Raw genomic sequence first — 20,329 nt, forward strand, 5'->3', positions numbered from 1 at the left:
ACAATGTAATCAAAAAACAAAATCAATACCATTAATATTAAAATTGTTTATAAATATATATGTTAATTTTGTATGTAATTATAAAATTAATTTAAAATTATTAGTGATCATTTGTTATATCTCATACTTTCTAAGATACGTATCACATAATCACATCATATATATCTTTCATAATATAAAAATTAAAAGGTTTTCGAAAAATAAATAATTATAGTTTCTTAATTATATCTCTAAAAAACGCATCACTCAGATAATAAAAGGCAGTAATATTAATCCTGTATTATTTAATTTATGCGAAATTTATTGAAGTTATATTTTATTTCTTCAAATGAGGATAACATTTTATGGCCGATTTTTTATTAAATAATGTATTTTCGTATCATTGCTGCATAGAATATAAAACAGTGAAATAAGACATCGATGTTTTTATTAGCTGTAATAATAAAGTACGTCTCTTATATTGCACTGTAAAAATCACGATTTTTGACATACGGTAATACTTACCATGGCGAAACATTCTATTGATCCTACAAACAGTCCGGCGATATTTAGATTGAAAGTTTTTCTACCCCTTTGCAAAATAAAAAGTATCATTTTCTGTGCGTATAACGGTGCCATATACCATCGAACATTATACCTATGAAATAATATGATAAATGTATAGATATAGATAAATAAATAAATATACACACACATACACAATTGCGACTAATTAAAAAATTTTTTTCTTACGCAGTGGTGTACATCTGATTACTGTAATTTGTAACTTCTTGACCGGCATAGTTAGCTATAAACATATATAATAAAATGGCAGATGCAAATACTAGATGTAATAAACATGCCTCTTTATTTCCAAGTGATACATTACGAAAAATCTGAAACATCATGATTTTAATTATCATTTTTCATATGTTCACAAATTTATTCAGTTTATATGGAATAATGTTACAAGATACAGTAATGTTACTTATAAACGAAAAATAAAATAAAACAATTCACATGTTGAGATTTTTCTTTTTTTTTTTTTTTTTTTTCGAAGAATGATTTTATAAACGTAATTTGGTATTCATATCGTCAATTATACTTATATTAGTTTTTTATTTTATTATTTTTATCTATAAAATTTCCAATTTTGGTTATTATTATTATTATTATTATGTCATATATGTATATTCCGCTTAGAAATATGTTTTAAGAACACAAAAAGCAAAACACTTACTGCAAAAATATTCAGGCTCAAAGAAATTACACATAACATTATTATCAAAAAGAATGAGCCTTGAAAATTAGATAACAAAAGATCGGAGAACCTTGAAGAAAAATAAAATATTACAAATGTTATATATAATTGCTATCGCATGCATACCAACTTCATAGCTTTGCGATGAATTTCGACGGCGTAAAAGATTTTTTTATGAATCATAGTCTGATTATTTATTTTAATATTTTCGAGCATTTTGATCGTCATTGCTTGCTCCATACGATAACTGTGATTAATTTTTCAGCTGTAAATATTTCTCCCAAAATTGTATGGACAAATAAAAAAAAATAAATAAATGAAGATTTTATTTGTAGCATGCATATCGTGTTCATTCCAAGATTCAATTTTTTACCTTGCAATTTTAAATATTCCACAGACATGTATAACGAATCCTAAGAGCAATGTTCCCGTTGCTGTCAACGTAGTTGCCCCAATACAAAAAACTGCGTTTGTATGTAGTAAAATTAAATAGAAATATTTGTTTTGATCGATAAAATATTCAGTCATAATTTGTATTGTCTGACTCCGTAGTTGAGACTTGTTTATGTGTAAAACAGTACCAAATATTTCTGGCCAAATTGGCAGTAATGTAGCAATAATTAAAGTGCATAAGGTGAATACTGAGAATATTTAGAAAGAAATAGTTATATAAACTGTTGTTTTTTTATATTTTATGACATATATTATTTATATATATATATTTATGATAATTTACAAATTTTACTATTCTTTAAGCACATTTCTTCTGTGATATTGTTGCAGATTGTTTCAAATTTTGTATATTTTTAATGTAATAATAAAAAAGAATAGGATTAAGTATGTTATACATGTGTTGTATATAGAAATATATGTATACAATACATACGTATGTAAACATTCTTTTTATCACTAAAGTTTTACAATTTGTTTGTTTAGATAAACAAATGGAGGAAAATGATAAATATATATATCTTCTTTAACAGTAGATATTATTTAAATATTTAACTTTTATCACGATTGGAATTTGCTCAATTACATAACTATTTTTCATATATATTTTATGTTTTTTATGTATATATATAGTAATTAATATAATAAGTAAAATGGTAGTTAAGAAATGTTGTCTTACGCGTAATTATAGTTGTACAACGTTTCGCGTCATTTCCATACTTTATAATTATAGCAGTTTCGTTTTCGTCTTTTATTTCATTACAAATGTACTGCAGTTGCTTTAACAATTTTTTCACCTACCATCACAATAATATTTAACATTGTTTTGGAGAAGTTGGAAAAGATTGCACATATTATATATGAATATATATGAAAACTTAATTATTAATATTTGCTTGTACAAGTATAAGATTAAGAAGTTGACTTACATGATTAGTGTTAATCCAGAACATGTTGTATTTAATTATATAAAAACTAAAAAATAGCGTGGTAGAGAAAACTTTGATGATAAAGTCAAGAGTGCATTTTGTGGTTATTAGCGCTGTGAGCTACAATAAATCAATTTATTGAAAAAATTGCATTAGGAAAAGATTATTCTTTACTTTATTAAGAGTAAAACAATATAATTTACTTTGTAATATTTAAAATTACATAATAATGTAATAATTACTAGAATTTTCAAAAATGTATTGTAATATTATTAATAATTAAATATAATTTGATTATATTTAAAAATATTGCATAAAAGTAAGCGCGTATAATTAGTAATATCGTGTTTAGTTCACATTTTACAATAATTAAAAATATAAACGTACCTGAAATATAATAAAGCTTATCAAAATACTAAAGAATATGCTTATCTGAAGCTGAACAAATTTTGATTTCTGATACGGCCATAAGCCGATTGCGATTAGAAGAATTCGGTTGAGTTTAAAATGTTGAGTCTCGATGCAGATCATTATTTGACGAGCATAGTAACAAGTTGGACTGCGGAAAAGTTGATAAATATTCGCCTATCTCCTCCTTTTCTTTCTTCAAATTAAGTTATTCTTGAATTTATCGCTCTTATAGAGTAAATTCTATCATAAATTATCTAATTTATGTAAAATACAAAATTGTACAAAAATAATGGAAATAAAGCACAAATGTGTACTATTGAATAATTTTGTAAAGAAGAGATGGTTAAGCGATCGAATTCACAAGGGAGAAAATTTTATAAATGTGTATTTCTTACAGAGAAATACTTAGACATAACTTTTCGATCGAAGTCGGCGCAAGCGCAATCGCTTTATTTTTCAGGCGCATGATGTTCACATGCTTCATTCTTGTTTATACGCTCGTAGAGGAAACTTGACTTTAGAGAGGAACTTCAGTGGACTATAAATCATCTATGAAACTATTGAAATTAGTATACCGTATATATATATAAAGTGTTGTATAAAATATCGCGCGTGGATTGTATTTGCCTAAATATGCATATGCTAATTCTGCATACACTTGAGAAGCAAACTTTATATTACTAAATATTATTTTGTTTTGTTTGCTATTTTCTCGAAATACACACGATGTATTGTATATGTATATCATATACATATATTATACTTATGGCTAATTTCACCAACGTCAGTTAACTTTAACATCGGTTAAACTATATATTTATCTTCTTTTTATGAACGTAATTAATAAGAGACAAAGATATAGTTTAACAGGAAGTTAAAATTAACCGACGTTCGTGAAATTGGTCCTTAATATATATAATATAGTTGATATAAAAATTAATTAGATATCCATTATTGGAAACGAAATGATTGTGAATTTGTGATTTGATTTCATAAACAATGCAACAATCAGAAAACAAAATCAGTGCCATTATTGTGATATATTCATTCGTTTAGTCAACATTTCTCGATATGACATATTTTGCTCTTTCAAACATGAAAGGTAAATTATAATCGATTTGCATCTAGCCAACTTCTATCTACACATAATGTATCTCTTCGCATTAGTCTTGCATAGAATACATAACGGTGAAATAGGACATTGACATTCTTGTTAGCTGCATAAAAGACTCTTATTGCATTATTAGTGTGGAGTATTTTAAATTTTACCACAATTTATAATACACGGTTCTTACCATGGTGAAACACTCTAAGGATGCCACAATTAGGCCGCCGATATTAAGATTAACAGATTTGCTGCCTCTTTGCAATATAAAGAGTACCATCTTTTGTGCGTGTAATGGTGCTATGTACCACCGACTATTGTATCTAGGAAATAATCATCACTTAATAAATAGTGAAGAATTAATAATGAAGGAAATATGTATGATACATTATACGTATGTATGTACAATTGTGTAAACAATATATAAAACTATATCTTACGCAGTGAAGTATATGTGATTGTTGTGATTTGTAACTTCTTGCCCGGCATAGTTGGCTGCGAACATATATAAAAGGAGAACAATTATACCTATTAGGTGTAATAAAAATCCTTCCTTCTCTCCTTGCGATATACTCTGAAAAATCTAAAACATCATGATTATTTTTCATATGTTCAAAAAAACTTAATGGAATATTAATGTTACAAAAAAAATTAATAATTGAAGTATACAAAAGAAATAATTCACATGTTGAGATTTTTTTCTTGAAAAATTTATGATTTTATAATTAAAATAATTTTTTATTTATGCTATAAGTTATTTTTATTTCTTTCTGATTGTAATTTTGTTATTTATAAATTCTTTGAATTTTATTTATTATAAAATATATATTCTTCTTTTTCAGAAATAAAAGTTTTAAGAACTCATGAAAACTTACTCCAACCATATTAAAGCTCAAAGAAAGCACAGCAATTATTACTAATACGAAGAATGACCCTTCAAAGGTAGATGATAAAAATTCGGAAAACCTTTAAGAAAAATGTAATATGATTACAGTAATCACTATATAATTGTTATTGCATGCATACCAACTTTATAGCCTTGCGATGGATTTCGATGGCATTAATTATTTGTTTATAAATTATAGTCTGATTTTCCAGATGAATAGTTTCCAACACTTTAATGGTCATTGCTTGTTCGATGCGATAACTGTAAATATTTTTTTTCTGTAAATATATAGAATATACACAAAAAAATAACACTATATATTTTTTGTTCTTATTTTAGAATTGAAATTGCAGTTTCTGATATTTTTCATGACACAGAAACATTTTTTAAAGTTTAAATTTTAATATTTTTTATGCATACACAGAATAGTCTGAAGACAATAAAATAGTTTTTTTAAAATAGTTTTTTCTTTTGTATTAAGCAGCGATTTCATACATTTTATGTGATTGTTGTAGTTGTGACAATAAATTTTTTAATTAATTAAATTTTATTTTAATTTCATTGTAAAACGATAAAATTGTATTGGCTTCAAAATTAATTTTTTTTAACTTTTGAAACGAATAGTGATTTAATGGAAAGTGCTAATTGAAAATTTTCAATTATATTTTGCTTCCTTTTTTCTGAAGGAAATTGTTACTTTTGCATAACTAAAAAAAATGAGAACTTCTTGGTAGCATATAAAATGTCGTATTTTTGTTTAAATTAAGAAAGTATGAAGGAATATTATTTACTATGTGGAATATTATTTACTATGTGGAATATTATTTACGCCGTCAAATTTTTACAAAATTGATTTTATCGACATATAAAAAACATGCAAAGGATTTGTTTGCAATTATTTTCATAATTATTCTTAAATTTATTTTTTCACCTTGCAATTCGAAATAGTCCACATACATATATAACATATCCTAGAAGCATTGTTCCTGTCGCTGTCAATGTAGTCGCCCCTATACAAATAACTACGTTTATATGGAGTAAAATTAAATAGAAATATTTTTCTTGATCAAAATACTCAGGCACGAGTTGTATTTGACGAGGTTGAGACTCATTTTTGTATAAAACAATATGAAGAACTTGTGGCCAAATTGGTAGTATAGTAGCAATAAATGTACTGCATATAGCGAATGCTAAAAACATTTAGAAGAAATAGTTATACAACTTGTTCTTTTTGTGTTCTGAAATTAATTATACATAATTCACAAATTTCGCTTTTCCAATAATCATTTTTCTGCTTTGATATTATTGCAGAATGTTTAAAATTTTATATATTTTTAGCATATAGTCTAAAAATAAAAACTAAAAATAAAAATAAAATAAAAAATATAAAATCAAATAATAAGAAACAATAGAGTGAACATGTTATATGTATATCGTAGAAATATATACAAACGTGTGTACATATCCTCCTTCTTACCAATCAAGTTTTATAATTTACTCTGTTAAAAAGGTGATAAATATATTTAAGCTAAGTAAGAGTCGAAATAGTTAATTTTTTATAAATATAAATATTTAACTTGTATCGGATTTATCGGAATTTATGATTGGAATCTGCTTATATGACTATTTTTTGTGTTTTTCATATTTTTAATGTCTTCATATAATAGTTAACAAGAAATGCTTTGTTACATGTAATTATAGCTGTGCAACGTTTCGCGTTACTTCCATATTTTGTAATGATAGCAATTTCGTTTTCGTCTTTTAGTTCATTACAGATATACTGTAGTTGCTCCAACAAATTTCTCACCTACCGCATCACAAATAATATTTAATGCTATTTTGAAAAAGTTGAAAAACAATGTCATATATAAAAACATAAATATTAGAAATATATATTTGTAGAAATATAGTAAGCAATTAACTTACATGATGAGTGTTAATCCAGAACATGTTGTATTTAATTACGAAAAAACTAAGGAATATTGTGGTGCAAAATACTTTGATGATAAAGTCAAAAGTACATTCTGTGGTTATAAGCGCTATGAGCTACAATCAATCAATTTATTTAAAAAATCGCAGCCAACATTTTTTACGTTACTAACAAAAACAATAAAACAGTAATTTAATTTGTATAATAATATGTAATAACATGATTAAGTTTTTATAATTATTAGTATAGCAGTTAATTGCATTTTTGTTTTCTATTATTAATGATTAAATATAATATGATTATATTTAAAAATTGCATAAAAGTGAGCGCTTGCTATAGTAATGATGTATCTAGTGCATATTCTATAATACTATATTAGAAATATGTACATACCTGTAATATAACAGAGCTACTCAAATATGTACATACCTGTAATATAACAGAGCTACTCAAAATACCAAAGAACAAGATTGCTTGAAGCCGTACGAATTTTGATTTCTGATATGGCCATAAGCCGATTGCGAGTAGGAGAATACGATTCAGATTAAAATGTTCAGTTTCGACGCAGATCATCACTCTGTGATCATGGGAACGTATTGAACTGTGAAAAGAATGATAAAGCTTCCATCCCTTGTTTTTCCTTTAAATTAAGTATTGTTGAACTTACCACTTTTTTTGGAGTACATTTTGTCATAAATTATCTAATTCTCAGGATAAATACAAAATTACACTACATATTATGGAAACGAAGCAATTGTATTTTAACAATTTTCTGAGGAGAAGCGATTAAGCGATTGATTTTACATAGAAGAAAATTTAATAAATACATGTGACACAAAGAAACATTCATTGACACACACACAGGTATCTCTTCGATCGAAGTTGGCGCAAGCGCAATCATTTTTTTCCAAGTAACGCAGTTTCACATGCCTCATTCTTGTGCGTGCGCTCGTGGGAGAAGCTTGTTTTTCTAGAGAAACGATGTCGAGCCGTCTTGACTGGCAAATTAATTATAAAAATATCGCCAGCAAAATATGAGGTACCGTGAATTATTATTCAGAGTTTTCTATATTTGAAACTAGCTTAATAATTGTTGCTCTTAATTAAAACATGCATGATTTTATATTATTTTATATTATATAAACAACTTTGTACATTAAGTTTCTTGTCATATATTACTTATTATTGCTGTTAATGCAAAAATTGATCACATTAAATTCGTTCGAAATTATATAAGTTATTTTATTATTATATAAGTTAATTCATTATGTAATTTTAAAATTAACTTTAGATTATTATTTATTTTATCTTATACTTTTTAAAGACACATATTGCACGATGTATATATCAATATGAAACTCAGGAAGATTGTCGGAAAATAAATTATTATAAATTTATGATTTTCCCCTGATTTTATCTAAACAATACACAACAGTCAGGCAATAAAACGCAGTAACATAAACTCTGTATTATTTTAATTTCTGCAAAATTTATTGGAATTATATTTTATTTCTTCAAATGCGCGGAGAACATTTTATGACCGATTTTTTTTTAGATAATGTATCTTCGTATTATTGCTGCGTAGAAAACAGTGAAATAAGACATCGATGTTTTTGTTAGCTGTAATAATAAAGTGTGTCTCTTATAATACACTGTGAAATATATTAAGCAATATGTATATCGCAGTTTATGACATACTGTAATTCTTACTACGGCGAAACACTCTAATGACATTATAAGCAGATCTGAGATATTTTTTGTCGAAAATTTTACTATTCCAAAATGAAAAGTATAATTTTTTGTGCGTGTAATGGTGCCGTCTACCGTATACCATCGAACCTATGAAATAATGTGATAAATATATATATTATATTTGCGAATAAAAAACATAAAATTTTTATAAACGTGAAAAGTAAATTATAACCGATTTGTATCTAGCCAACTTGTAACTACAGATAATAATATCTTTGCATTATTCCTGCATAGAATTCATAACAGTGAAGTAGGACATTGATGCTTTCATTAACTGTAAAAAAATTCCTCTGTTGCATTATTAGTGGGAAGGATATTAAATTTTACAGTAGTTTATAAAATAGGATAATTCTTACCGTGGTGAAACACTCTAAGGATGCCACAATCAGTCCACCGATATTGAAATGGAATGTTTTGCTGCCTCTTTGTAACATAAAGAGTAACAACTTTTGTGCGTGTAATGGTGCTATGTACCATCGACTATTGTAGCTATAAAATAATTATTTCTTGATAAATAGGAAAAATTAATAATGAAGGAGATATGTATGATATATTTTACTTATGTATATACAATTGTGTAAATAATATATAAAATTATATCTTACGCAATGGAGTATACGTGATTATTATGATTTGTAATTTCTTGTCCGGCATAGTTAGTTATAAACATATATATGAGGACGACAGATAAACCTAATAGATGTAATAAAAATCCTTCTTTATTTCCATGCGATGCATCGCGAAAAATCTAAAGCATAATGATTATATAGTAATTATTTTTTATATGTACAAAAGATTGACTTAATTTGCATAGAATAATAATGTTACAAAAAATTATATCCGAGAGATATAAAAGAAAACAATTCATAACATGTTGAGATTGTTCTTTTTGCAATTTATAATTTTAAGCACGTTATTAATATTATCAGTTACTTTTATTGCGTTCTGATTGTATTTTTGTCATCTACGAATTCTTTGAATTTTGTTTATTATGAAATGGTATAGTATATGTCTCTTTCTAAAAAAAGAAAGTTCGAAAATACTTACTCCAAAAATATTCAGGCTTAAAGATATTACAGCAATTACTATTATTAATAAGAAGGAGCCTTCAAAAGTAGACAAAAAAAATTCGGAAAACCTTTAAAAAAAATAGAATGTAATTACAATGATCACTATTCAATTGTTATCGCATGCATACCAACTTTATAGCCTTGCGATGCATTTCGATAGAATAAATTATTTCCTTATAAATCATAGTTCGACTTTTTAGATGAATATTTTCGAGCACTTTAATTGTCATTGCTTGTTCGATGCGATAACTGTGAATTATTATTTTTCTGTAAATATACGAGATATAGACAAAGAAAATAACATCTTTCCGTATTTTTTGTTTGTATTTTAGATAAGAAATAGCAGTTTTTAATATTTTGCATGGTACAAAGAAACTCATTAATATTTATTCATGTTTTCAAAGTAATAATTTATTTTTTATGTAAATATATTTTTCATAAAAGAAAATTCGAAAATTTTAATTTGACCATTTTTTTTGCATACAGAATAGTTAGAAGTCAATAAATTTTTTTAAGTTTTCTTTAAACTGAGCAGTGTTTGATATTATACTTATATCCTTGAGTGATTGTAATTGTGGCAAAAATGATTTAGAAATAGATTAAATTCTATTTTGAGCCTATTGCACGCGCTCTATTTTACAATGGCATTAAAATTGTATTTATTTTAAAGTACAATTTTTTTTTATAAACTTCTGAAACGAGAAGTAACTTAATGGAGAAAGTGCTAATTAAAAATTTTTAATTATATTTTTGTCTCTTTTTTTTTTAAAGGAAATTATGACATTACTAAAATGATTAGAACTTTTTGATATCATAAAAAATGTAATTATTTTGTTTAAAATTAAATTAAATTAACTATATACGAAGAAATATTATTTACTTTTTGGATTATTATTTACTCTGTATAATTTTTATAAAATTGATTGTATCGAGACATTAAAAAACCAAACAAAGGATTTGTTTGTAATTAGGAAAGTATATACGAAAAAATACTATTTATTATGTGGAATATTATTTACGCTGTCAAATTTTTATAAAATTGATTTTATCAACATAGGATTTGTTTGCAATTATTTTTATAATTATTCTTAAATTGTTTTTCTTACCTTGCAATTCGAAATAATCCACATGCGTATATAACATATCCTAAAAGCATTGCTCCTGTCGCTGCCAATGTAGTCGACCCTATCCAAATAACTACGTTTGTATGGAGTAAAATTAAATAGAAATATTTTTCTTGATCGAAATACTCAGGCACGAGTTGTATTATCGAACGTGGTCGAGACTCATTTTTATGCAAAACAACATCAAGAATTTGTGGCCAAATTGGTAGTAAAGTAGTAATAAATATAGCGCATATAGCGAACGCTAAGAACATTTAAAAGAAATAGTTATACATATTTTGTTGTTTCTTAACTATTTTTTCTGGTTTGACATTATTGCAGAATGTTTAAAATTTTGTACATTTTTAAAATGATAATTAAAAGCAATTAAGAGTAAACATGTTATACATATATTGTAGAAATATACATATATTTGTGTAAACATATTTTTAAGTTTTTTTATTTATTTATTCTAGAAAGCTGATAAATATAATGATAAAGTTAAGCTTTTTATTTATTTATTCTAAAAAGCTGATAAATTTAAGCTAACAGTGTTACTCGAAATAATTAAGCAGAATTATTAAAAATTTTAATTTGTATCGTGGAATCTTTAATTTAATTTGATTTTTTTAAAATTTTATCTTTCATGTTTTTCATGTGCTTTTCATACTAATAATTATATACATATAGTATGATATATAGTATTTCTTAACAAGAAATGCAGTCTTACATGTAATTATAGCTGTACAACGTTTTGCGCTATTTCCATACTTTATAAAAATAGCAATTTCGTTTTCGTCTTTTAACTCATTACAGATATACTGTAGTTGCTCCAATAAATTTTTCACCTATCATTACAACAAAAATGTTTAGGAAAAGATGGAAATGATTGTTATACATAAAAACTTAATTATTAGAAATTATTAGAAATATTTCTTTGTGCACAAGTACACAAAGAATTTAACTCACATGATGAGCGTTAATCCAGAACATGTTGTATTTAATTACGGTAACACTAAAGAATATTGTGGCACAGAAAACTTTTATGATTAAATCAAAAGTGCATTTTGTAGTTATAAGCGCTGTAAGCTACAATCATTCAATTTATTTAAAAAAATTACTTTAAAAAAAGAAACATTTTTCTTTAGGGAAAGAACATTTTACTTTACTAATTCTAAGAATAAAACAATAATCTACTTTGTAGTGTATAATAATATATAATAATGTGATAAAATTTTTTATAATTATCTATAGCAGTTGCAATATATTCTTTATTATCAATATATTTTAAATATATATAATTAAATATAATATGATTACATATTAAAAAATTGCATAAAAATTAGCGCTTGCTATAATTAATAATGATAGTGTATATTCTATAACAATACGATTAAAAATATAGACATACCTGTAATATAACAAAGCTTATCAAAATACCAAAGAACAAGATTGCCTGAAACCGAACAAATTTTGATTTCTGATATGGCCATAAACCAATGGCGAGTAGGAGAATACGATTGAGATTAAAATATTCAGTCTTGATGCAGATCATTATTTGACGAGCATAGAAGCATGTTGGACTGCGGAAACATTAATAAAGATTCGCCTGTCCTTTTTTTCCTTCTTTTCATTAAGTAGTCTTGAATCGCTCTTTTAAAGTAAATTTTTTTCATAAATTATCTAATTTAGGATAAAGTACAAAATATTATAGAATCGAAGCACATGTAATTTTGTGGAAGAAGCGATTAAGCGATTTTGCATAGAAAGAAATTTAATAAATGTGTATGTCACACAGAGAAATATTCATCAGGTATTTTTTCGATCGAAGTCGGCGCAAGCGCAGTCGATTTTTTCCAGTGACATGGTGTACACATGCTTCATTCTTATGTATACGCTCGTAGGAGTAACTTGACTTTCGAGAGGAACGTCAGTCTGCCACGTATGTTCGCAAATCAGCTATGAAACTATTCCCGCTAAAGTATTATGTAAGATATCATGGACTTTATTTGTCAAAATATGTAAACTTTAATTCCGTATACATTTCAAGCTAACATTAATTTATTAAATATTGCTTTATATTTTTTAAAGATATATACAATGTATTATATATGTCTATACTTAATATAATACATATACCATAGTGTGTGTGTGTGTGTGTGTGTGTGTATGTGTGTAGAGATTAAATAGATATCTGTTATGGAAAATGATTGTAAATTTCAAAACAATGCAACAATTAGGAAACAGAATTAATGCCAATACGGTGATGTATTAATTTATTTATCCAACATTTCTCGATATTACACATTTTACTTTTTTGAATATATCACTTGTGAAAAGTAAATTATAACCGATTTCTATTTAGTCAATTTCTATCTGTCAGATAATGTATCTTTGCATTATTTCTGCATATAGAATAACGGTGAAATAGAACACTAATCTCGTTAACTGTAAAAAAATCTTATATTGCATTATTAGTGTAAAGTACTTTAAATCTTACGTAATTTATAATATTTATAATATAATGTAATTTATAATTCCTACCGTGGTGAAAATACTTTAAGGATGCCACAATCAGTCCGCCAATGTTGAAATGGAAAGTTTTGCTTCCTCTTTGCATATAAATTATCAACTTTTGTACATGTAATGGTGCTATGTACCACCGATTGTTGTATCTATAAAATAATCATTACATTATAAATAGTAAAATAATAATAATGAAGAAGATATTTAAGATATATTTTACGCGTATGTATAAAACATTACACGTTACTAGTAACCGTTCTTTATCATGCAATATTTCATGCCCATATTTTATATCTAATTTATGTTTCAACAAACAATATAATATATATATATATATATATATATATATATATATTTCTATTATAATAATTATTATAAGCATTTTTATTTCTCATTATACACTGCAAAGTAACTAATTATTTTAGACTTATATATTTTACTGATCAAATCAAGGAATAATTTTTTAATGCAATTTTATCGGTAAATTTATTGATTGCAAATCTCTCACACAGCATTTATAACTGCAAAATGCACTCCTGATTTATAATCATTAAAAAAAAATATTCTTTATGGCACTATTTTTTTCTTGTTTCTTCTTTTCTTCTTTCATAATATAAGTTAATTCTTATCTTTCTCAATGTATTTGTTTGAGTACATCTTCTGAATAAATATATTTTTAGACGTGATAATTCAATTTTTTTTAATTAAAAATAATAAGTTCAATATTATTATCGATGTTTTAAACATATATGTAAGACATTTCTTACACATAAAATTAAAACATTTTAATTAATCTCATTAACTGTTTTGAATTTAAACCTATCTATATTAATCATATTTCTAAAATAAAAAATATAAAAATTGCATTATAAGTATTTGTACATACACATATAAGTATATCTATTTTGTTTAATTATTAATAATATATTGTCTTATCAATAATTAGCATATTAAAAATATACAAAATTTCATAATTAATATTTTGCAAAAAATATAGGAGAAAACAAGTGATTAAAGTATCAAACAATAAAGTGATCCAAGACTATCAAAATTTGAAGCATGCATGAACAACACATTCGGAACATTAGCAATTAGCAAGTAGCAATTTACTTAATTTTAAATATCCTTAATGTTCGTCATGTGCGGTGCACTTATTTCCATTTTATTGCCAATTTAGCCATAGATTCTTGATAATGTATAAAAATGAGTCTCAACCTTGTCAAATGGTGCTTGAGAATTTTTATCGATTAAGAATTTAATTAAATTTAATTTAACTGCATACAAACGTAGTTTTTTTTGTATAAGGGCGACTGCACAATTGTACATGCATTGATTAAAATGTGAACGTACCTGAAATATAATAAAACTTGTCAAAATACCAAGATTTAAGATTACCTATAGTCAGACGAGAGTTTTGAAAGTTGAGAGGGCTATAAATCAACTGCGACTATTTGGAAAATTTGATTGGGTTTAAAATATTAAATCTTGATATAGAATTTAATACAAACAAGTCTTGTGAAACAAATCATACTTTGCGAATATTTAAACACGTTTGATTGCGTTGGTGAGGGTTCGCTTATTATAGTCTTTTAATTAAAAATTTTTAATCTTTCTATTTTCATCAGAAATGTTAACATAAAGTCTAATTTGAGAAAACATGTTTGAACTATATATTGATCCGACGTTGAAAGAAATTCAACAGGTGTTCTTTTCTCTTGAGACAATTTGTCGATCGATGTTTGCGCAAGCGCCATCGAGTTTTTCAAGCGGAACAATCTCACGTATACGTCAGTCTTACGCGTGCATTCGTGGAGTAAGTTTAGTTATTGAGAAGGTTCTCGATCCGTTTAACAAATCGATAAATTAATTATAAAATGTTTCGCGAAAAAAGTGCGAGATATCGTAAAGTGTAACCCAGAGCATTCTACAATAGTGACATTCAAATAATTACAAAATTGGTAAAGTTTTTATTGAACAAACTATCATTTCATGTATATTTGCACATTTTTACATAAACATTTTTACATTTCTATGTATTGAATTAGCTTTTATCTACAAAATAGTTGAGAGAGAGATAGAGAGAGAGACTATTTCTTTTTAAATAGTTTATTCTTATTAATATTGAGTTTTTAATTTCAAATTAAAAAAAATATATAAATTTTAATTAATATTAGTCTGCTCTTTTTTTGGACTTGAAATAACTAAACAATGTATATAAAATTAAATAATATCAAAAATAAAATATATTTATTATTAATTGCGCTATTACAGATAAAAGATATTATAATTATAATAACTTTATCTTACATTATACATATATAATTTTTCTACAATTATGTCACATTTTTTGTACGTATTGATACTACATTTTAATATTGCTATTGTTAAATTTTTATCTATACTAGTTATTAAATTATAACAATATAACAAATATAAATATAACAATAATTTATTTTATTGAATAAAAATATTGTTTCTTCTTTCGAGAGTAATAATCATGCTACAACTGAATCTCGAAGACAGTTACGAACTTAAAATATATTTAAAATATTTGTTTTATCACTTATTATTCTATCACTATACTTTTAATCTTGTCGGGTAGAATAAAGAACGGTGAAGTATGATATGGAAGTGCTCATCAGCTGTAATGAAACGTGTTTTCTTTCATTTTGTTCAGTTATTATTTATTATTAAGAAAATTATATATATATATTTCTCACCGAAGCCGCACTTTTCATGGACGCTACAAATATTCCACCGAGAACCAGATTGAAACTTTTAGTGCCCTTTTGTAACAGAAAAAGTATCATTCTCTGTACACGTATTGGAGTCATGTACCAATGCACATTATATCTACACACAAAACAGTGAATTGAAAAATTTCGAATTATATAAAGTTTGTAAATAATTTTTTTATTACACTCACGCGCGCGCCAATACACACACACACACACACACACACAAACATATTTGTTTCTTTCAAAGCATATCCACTTGAAAAGAAACATTTAATGTTATGTATCTGCAAAACAAATACAGTAAAAAAAAAAGTTTAAATTTTCCTTACACAGTGACAAACACATATTCATTGTGATCCGTAATTTCTTGCGCAGTATAATTGGATAAAAATAAGTATATGTAAAGGACAATTAACATAATTAGAGATAATATAATTTGTTCAATGTTATTGTTATGTGACACAAGCTGAAAATTATGAGACACACATTACATGATTATCGTTTGCTTCTTACGTACAAATACTATTCTAAATTTTATATTTGTAAGAGAAAATAAGCATGCAAATAATGTTTTAGGTTTTTGATTAATATCGCCAGAAAATCATTTAATTATTTCCCTTTATCTATGCGGGATTGTTGACTAATTTTACAAAGTAGCACACGACTAGTTCAAAAATTTGATGAAATTTACTTGAAGAAGATTACAGCTCAGGCAAAATACGCCAGCTGCTATCAAGAAAAAAAAAGATCCCACAAAATTGGATATTAAGAAATTGCTAAGCCTTCAAATATGAGAAAGTTTATATTATATTATTATGTGCATTAAATACTTATTATTGAAGATAACCATAATACGAACTTCATAGCCTCGCAATGAATGTTTACAGCATGAATTATCTTTTTACAACACTTTTGCTCATTTTTGAAACCGCTCTTTTGTAAGATACGAATTGCCTGCTCGATACGGTAACTGTAAATAATTTTGTTGCTATTTTTGTCTAAAAATATCATTTAAATCGTTGTACCTATTCCTGCTCTTTTTACTTACCAGGCGATACTAAACATTGCACAAGTATGTTGAAGATATGTTATGAGCATAGTTCCTGTCGATACCATTGCTAATGTTCCTATGCAACATGCTGCGTAACCATGCAGAATAATTAAATAGGAATATTTTTCTTGATCAATAAAATATTCTGTCGCAATATACGTTGAATGTGATCGAGATATGTTTGTGGGGATATTGTGATGAATGTGCGGCCAAAGTTGTAACAAAATAAAAGTAATTTTATAGGCCATTCCAAATACTAAAAAGGTTTGAAAATATTTATATAAATAAATAGATATTATTTAAGTTTTCTTAAAATTGCAAATTATTTATTTGAATATAAAAAGATACTTATTAGAATATATAAATATAGGGAGATTGAGAAACTTTATCTTACATATAACTAAAATCGTAATACGTTTCGCTTTGCTTCCGTACTTTTTTACGATAGCGATTTCATTTTTGTCTTTTATCTCATTACACACGTCTTGAAGTTGCTTCAACGAACTCCTTAACTATCATGTTGACAATACTGTATAACATTTTTTTTTGCAACATTCGAAAATGATTATAATTGGGTTTCCGTATTCTTTCTTTTAATGGGGTTCAAACTATTTTATGTATACTTTAAATTTTGCTTCAATCTATACATTATAATATTTACATTGTAATAATTAACGAATAGAAAATAGAGGTGATATAATTAAGAAAAAATAAACTATAACACATCGAAATGATTTATAAATACATATTCAGGTATGTAACTGGATGATAAGAGCCAGGCGTAGAAATTAGGCGCAACAAATTTATTTTTAAAATCTCTTTAATTTAATTTGAATGTTTCGGTTCTTCTTTTAAAGTATCTTTGATAGATCGATTAATAAAAAAAGATACGTATCTAAATTGATCTAAAGAAAATGCTGAAACGTTCAAATTAAATAAAGTAGATTTTATAAACTTTGTGTTGCTAATTTTTGTGCCTGGTTTTTATTATCGTTTTTTTACCTGAATTTGTAAAAAAAAATAAACTATATTGATCGCGAGCAACAAATATGGAAACCCATATATATATATTACATTCAAAGATACGTTCATCAGTGATTTTAATAATTTACACTCTTACAATATCAGCGTTAATCCAAAACGAATTGTATTTGATTAAAAAACAAATAAAAAAGAATGCAGAAGATAAAACTTTAAAGATAAGATCCAGAGTACATTCCGATGTTATAAATGTTGTAAACTGCAAGTAATAATTTTATTAATCGCATTGTAGAAGTAACATTATTTATTTGTACATTATTCACATACAATAATTTAGCAAAGGAGATATATAATTAATAATTTTATATATAATTATAACACGACAGTTATTATAAAAAACAATTATTATGGAATATAATGATATTTAAATCATGCGACAAAATTAATATAATGTATTGATTGATTTTTACACGTCAGTATATAATACGCATGATTTCATATTAAATATATAATTGAAATGCATACGTACCTGAAATACAATAAAAGTCGTCAGAGTATTATAAAGTAAAATTAATTGAAGTTCAATTAAGTACGATCGTTGATAAGGCCATAAGCCCATAAGAAGTAATAGAATTCGATTAATGTTAAAATGTTGAGACAGATCGAGAGAGATCATCTCTCCGTGACTGTCGACACAAGTTTGATGGAAAAGTAATAAATGTAAATTCACTTATCCCCCCCTTTCGAATCATTGATCGTTTCATGCATGACTTTTTTTCATAGTGTAAATTTTACAGTAATCATTCTAATTCGATAAATGGGAAATTGAATAATGTATAGTAACTACTTATATTTGGATGGAAAATTGGGCAATTACAAATAATTTAAGAAATTTCCTTAGTTGAAAGTTTATGAATAAACGATCGATTTCACATAAAAGCAATTTAACAGAAGGAATTTTTCTCACAGAAAAGTATTCATGAGAGGATTTTTTCTGTAGAAAAGTCGCGCAGTCGCAATAGCTACTTTTTGGTGTTGTATCTGTTTCATTCTATTGCAGACACTGCTAAGAAACATTCATCTAACAATAAGTTGTGCTCAATATTAGCTCATGTCAACATTTTTGAAATTAATATCAGCAGTAAAGCTTGTTATTTTTTAGCGAAAGCTATTTTACTATATACTTTTTGTTTATATTCTTATATTCTTAATATTTTATTTTCTCTAACAACTGAACGAAACATTTGGAAACATTTTACACTTTCCCTGACGAAGGAGTGTATAATTATGCGATCGATTTCGGCGCCGACTGAAATACAACACTTGTTTATTTCCCATAGAAAGAAACTTTATGAAATTTGTTGGTAGCAAACCGCACATGTGCATACATTGCTTTGCAGCGGTGTATTTTAATGCGCTTCATTCTAATGTCTGCACTCATAAGTTACAGTCAATCCTACAGAGACGTATAAAGTAAGTTAGTATATTCTATTTAAAATACTGATGTATTTTAAGTTACAAATTTATTTGTAAATATAAAATTGTTATTGAAAATATTATCGTTTTATGCACATTTGCACATCTTTACAAACATTTTTACATTTCTATCTATTGATTCTAAGCTCTTGTCTACTTGTCTACAAAATAATGAGAGAAAGAGAGTGAGATATTACTTTTTCTGAACAATTTATCGCTAATATTTAATTTTCAATTTCCAATTTGAAATTTGAATTTTAATTGATATTATTACATTGATGTTATTATTCTTTTTTGGATTTCAAATAACTAAGCAATGTATATATACAATTATATAATATTAAAAATAAAATTCATTTATTAATTATGCTTTTGTAAATAAAATATACTACTTATAAGAACTTTATCTTATATTTTATATAATTTTTCTAAAATTTTATAAATCGCACATTTTTTACATATTTATATCTACTACATTTAAAAGTTATTAAATGCGCAGATTAAATCTTATAGTTTTTATCTAATTATGTTTTTACTAATCTTTAAAATGTGTAATACTACTTTCCTTTATTAAATAAAGACTTTGTTCTTTCTTCGAGGCTAATAATCATACTACATTCGAATCTCAAGACGATCGCTATGAGTTTGTTCTACAGGCATAAAATAATTTTTTAAATTATT

At 25.7% G+C, this 20,329-nt stretch overlaps 3 protein-coding genes across 3 annotated transcripts; all 3 read right to left on the reverse strand.

Annotated features, from left to right (window-relative positions):
* Positions 1 to 347: 347 nt before the first annotated feature.
* Positions 348 to 12,431, reverse strand: LOC145943961 (uncharacterized). The gene is made up of 18 exons (XM_083051881.1): positions 12,288 to 12,431; positions 11,846 to 11,965; positions 11,607 to 11,724; positions 10,880 to 11,141; positions 9,906 to 10,022; positions 9,751 to 9,841; positions 9,309 to 9,451; positions 9,060 to 9,192; positions 8,934 to 8,977; positions 3,007 to 3,178; positions 2,620 to 2,739; positions 2,370 to 2,487; positions 1,614 to 1,881; positions 1,371 to 1,487; positions 1,220 to 1,310; positions 733 to 875; positions 505 to 637; positions 348 to 433 (listed from the first exon to the last, which is right to left on the reverse strand). The coding sequence occupies exons 1-18, from the start codon at positions 12,429 to 12,431 to the stop codon at positions 380 to 382; spliced, it is 2,388 nt and encodes a 795-aa protein (XP_082908007.1). The 3' UTR covers positions 348 to 379.
* LOC145944069 (uncharacterized) lies at positions 4,019 to 7,524 on the reverse strand. Its single transcript, XM_083052082.1, has 9 exons — positions 7,381 to 7,524; positions 6,948 to 7,067; positions 6,711 to 6,828; positions 5,953 to 6,211; positions 5,166 to 5,282; positions 5,011 to 5,101; positions 4,576 to 4,718; positions 4,326 to 4,458; positions 4,019 to 4,247 (listed from the first exon to the last, which is right to left on the reverse strand). Exons 1-9 carry the CDS (start codon positions 7,522 to 7,524, stop codon positions 4,194 to 4,196), a joined length of 1,179 nt encoding a protein of 392 aa, XP_082908208.1. The 3' UTR covers positions 4,019 to 4,193.
* Positions 12,432 to 15,908: 3,477 nt separating the features above from the next.
* On the reverse strand, positions 15,909 to 18,848 carry LOC145944066 (uncharacterized). Its single transcript, XM_083052080.1, has 9 exons — positions 18,702 to 18,848; positions 18,312 to 18,431; positions 17,586 to 17,703; positions 17,189 to 17,447; positions 17,000 to 17,110; positions 16,832 to 16,922; positions 16,470 to 16,606; positions 16,123 to 16,255; positions 15,909 to 16,044 (listed from the first exon to the last, which is right to left on the reverse strand). Exons 1-9 carry the CDS (start codon positions 18,846 to 18,848, stop codon positions 15,988 to 15,990), a joined length of 1,173 nt encoding a protein of 390 aa, XP_082908206.1. The 3' UTR covers positions 15,909 to 15,987.
* Positions 18,849 to 20,329: the final 1,481 nt, after the last annotated feature.

The sequence above is a fragment of the Prenolepis imparis genome, unplaced genomic scaffold, assembly GCF_030444845.1.
Source record: "Prenolepis imparis isolate NDT839.2.m4 unplaced genomic scaffold, iyPreImpa1.0 SCAF_12, whole genome shotgun sequence".
Taxonomy (NCBI): Eukaryota; Metazoa; Arthropoda; class Insecta; order Hymenoptera; family Formicidae; genus Prenolepis; species Prenolepis imparis.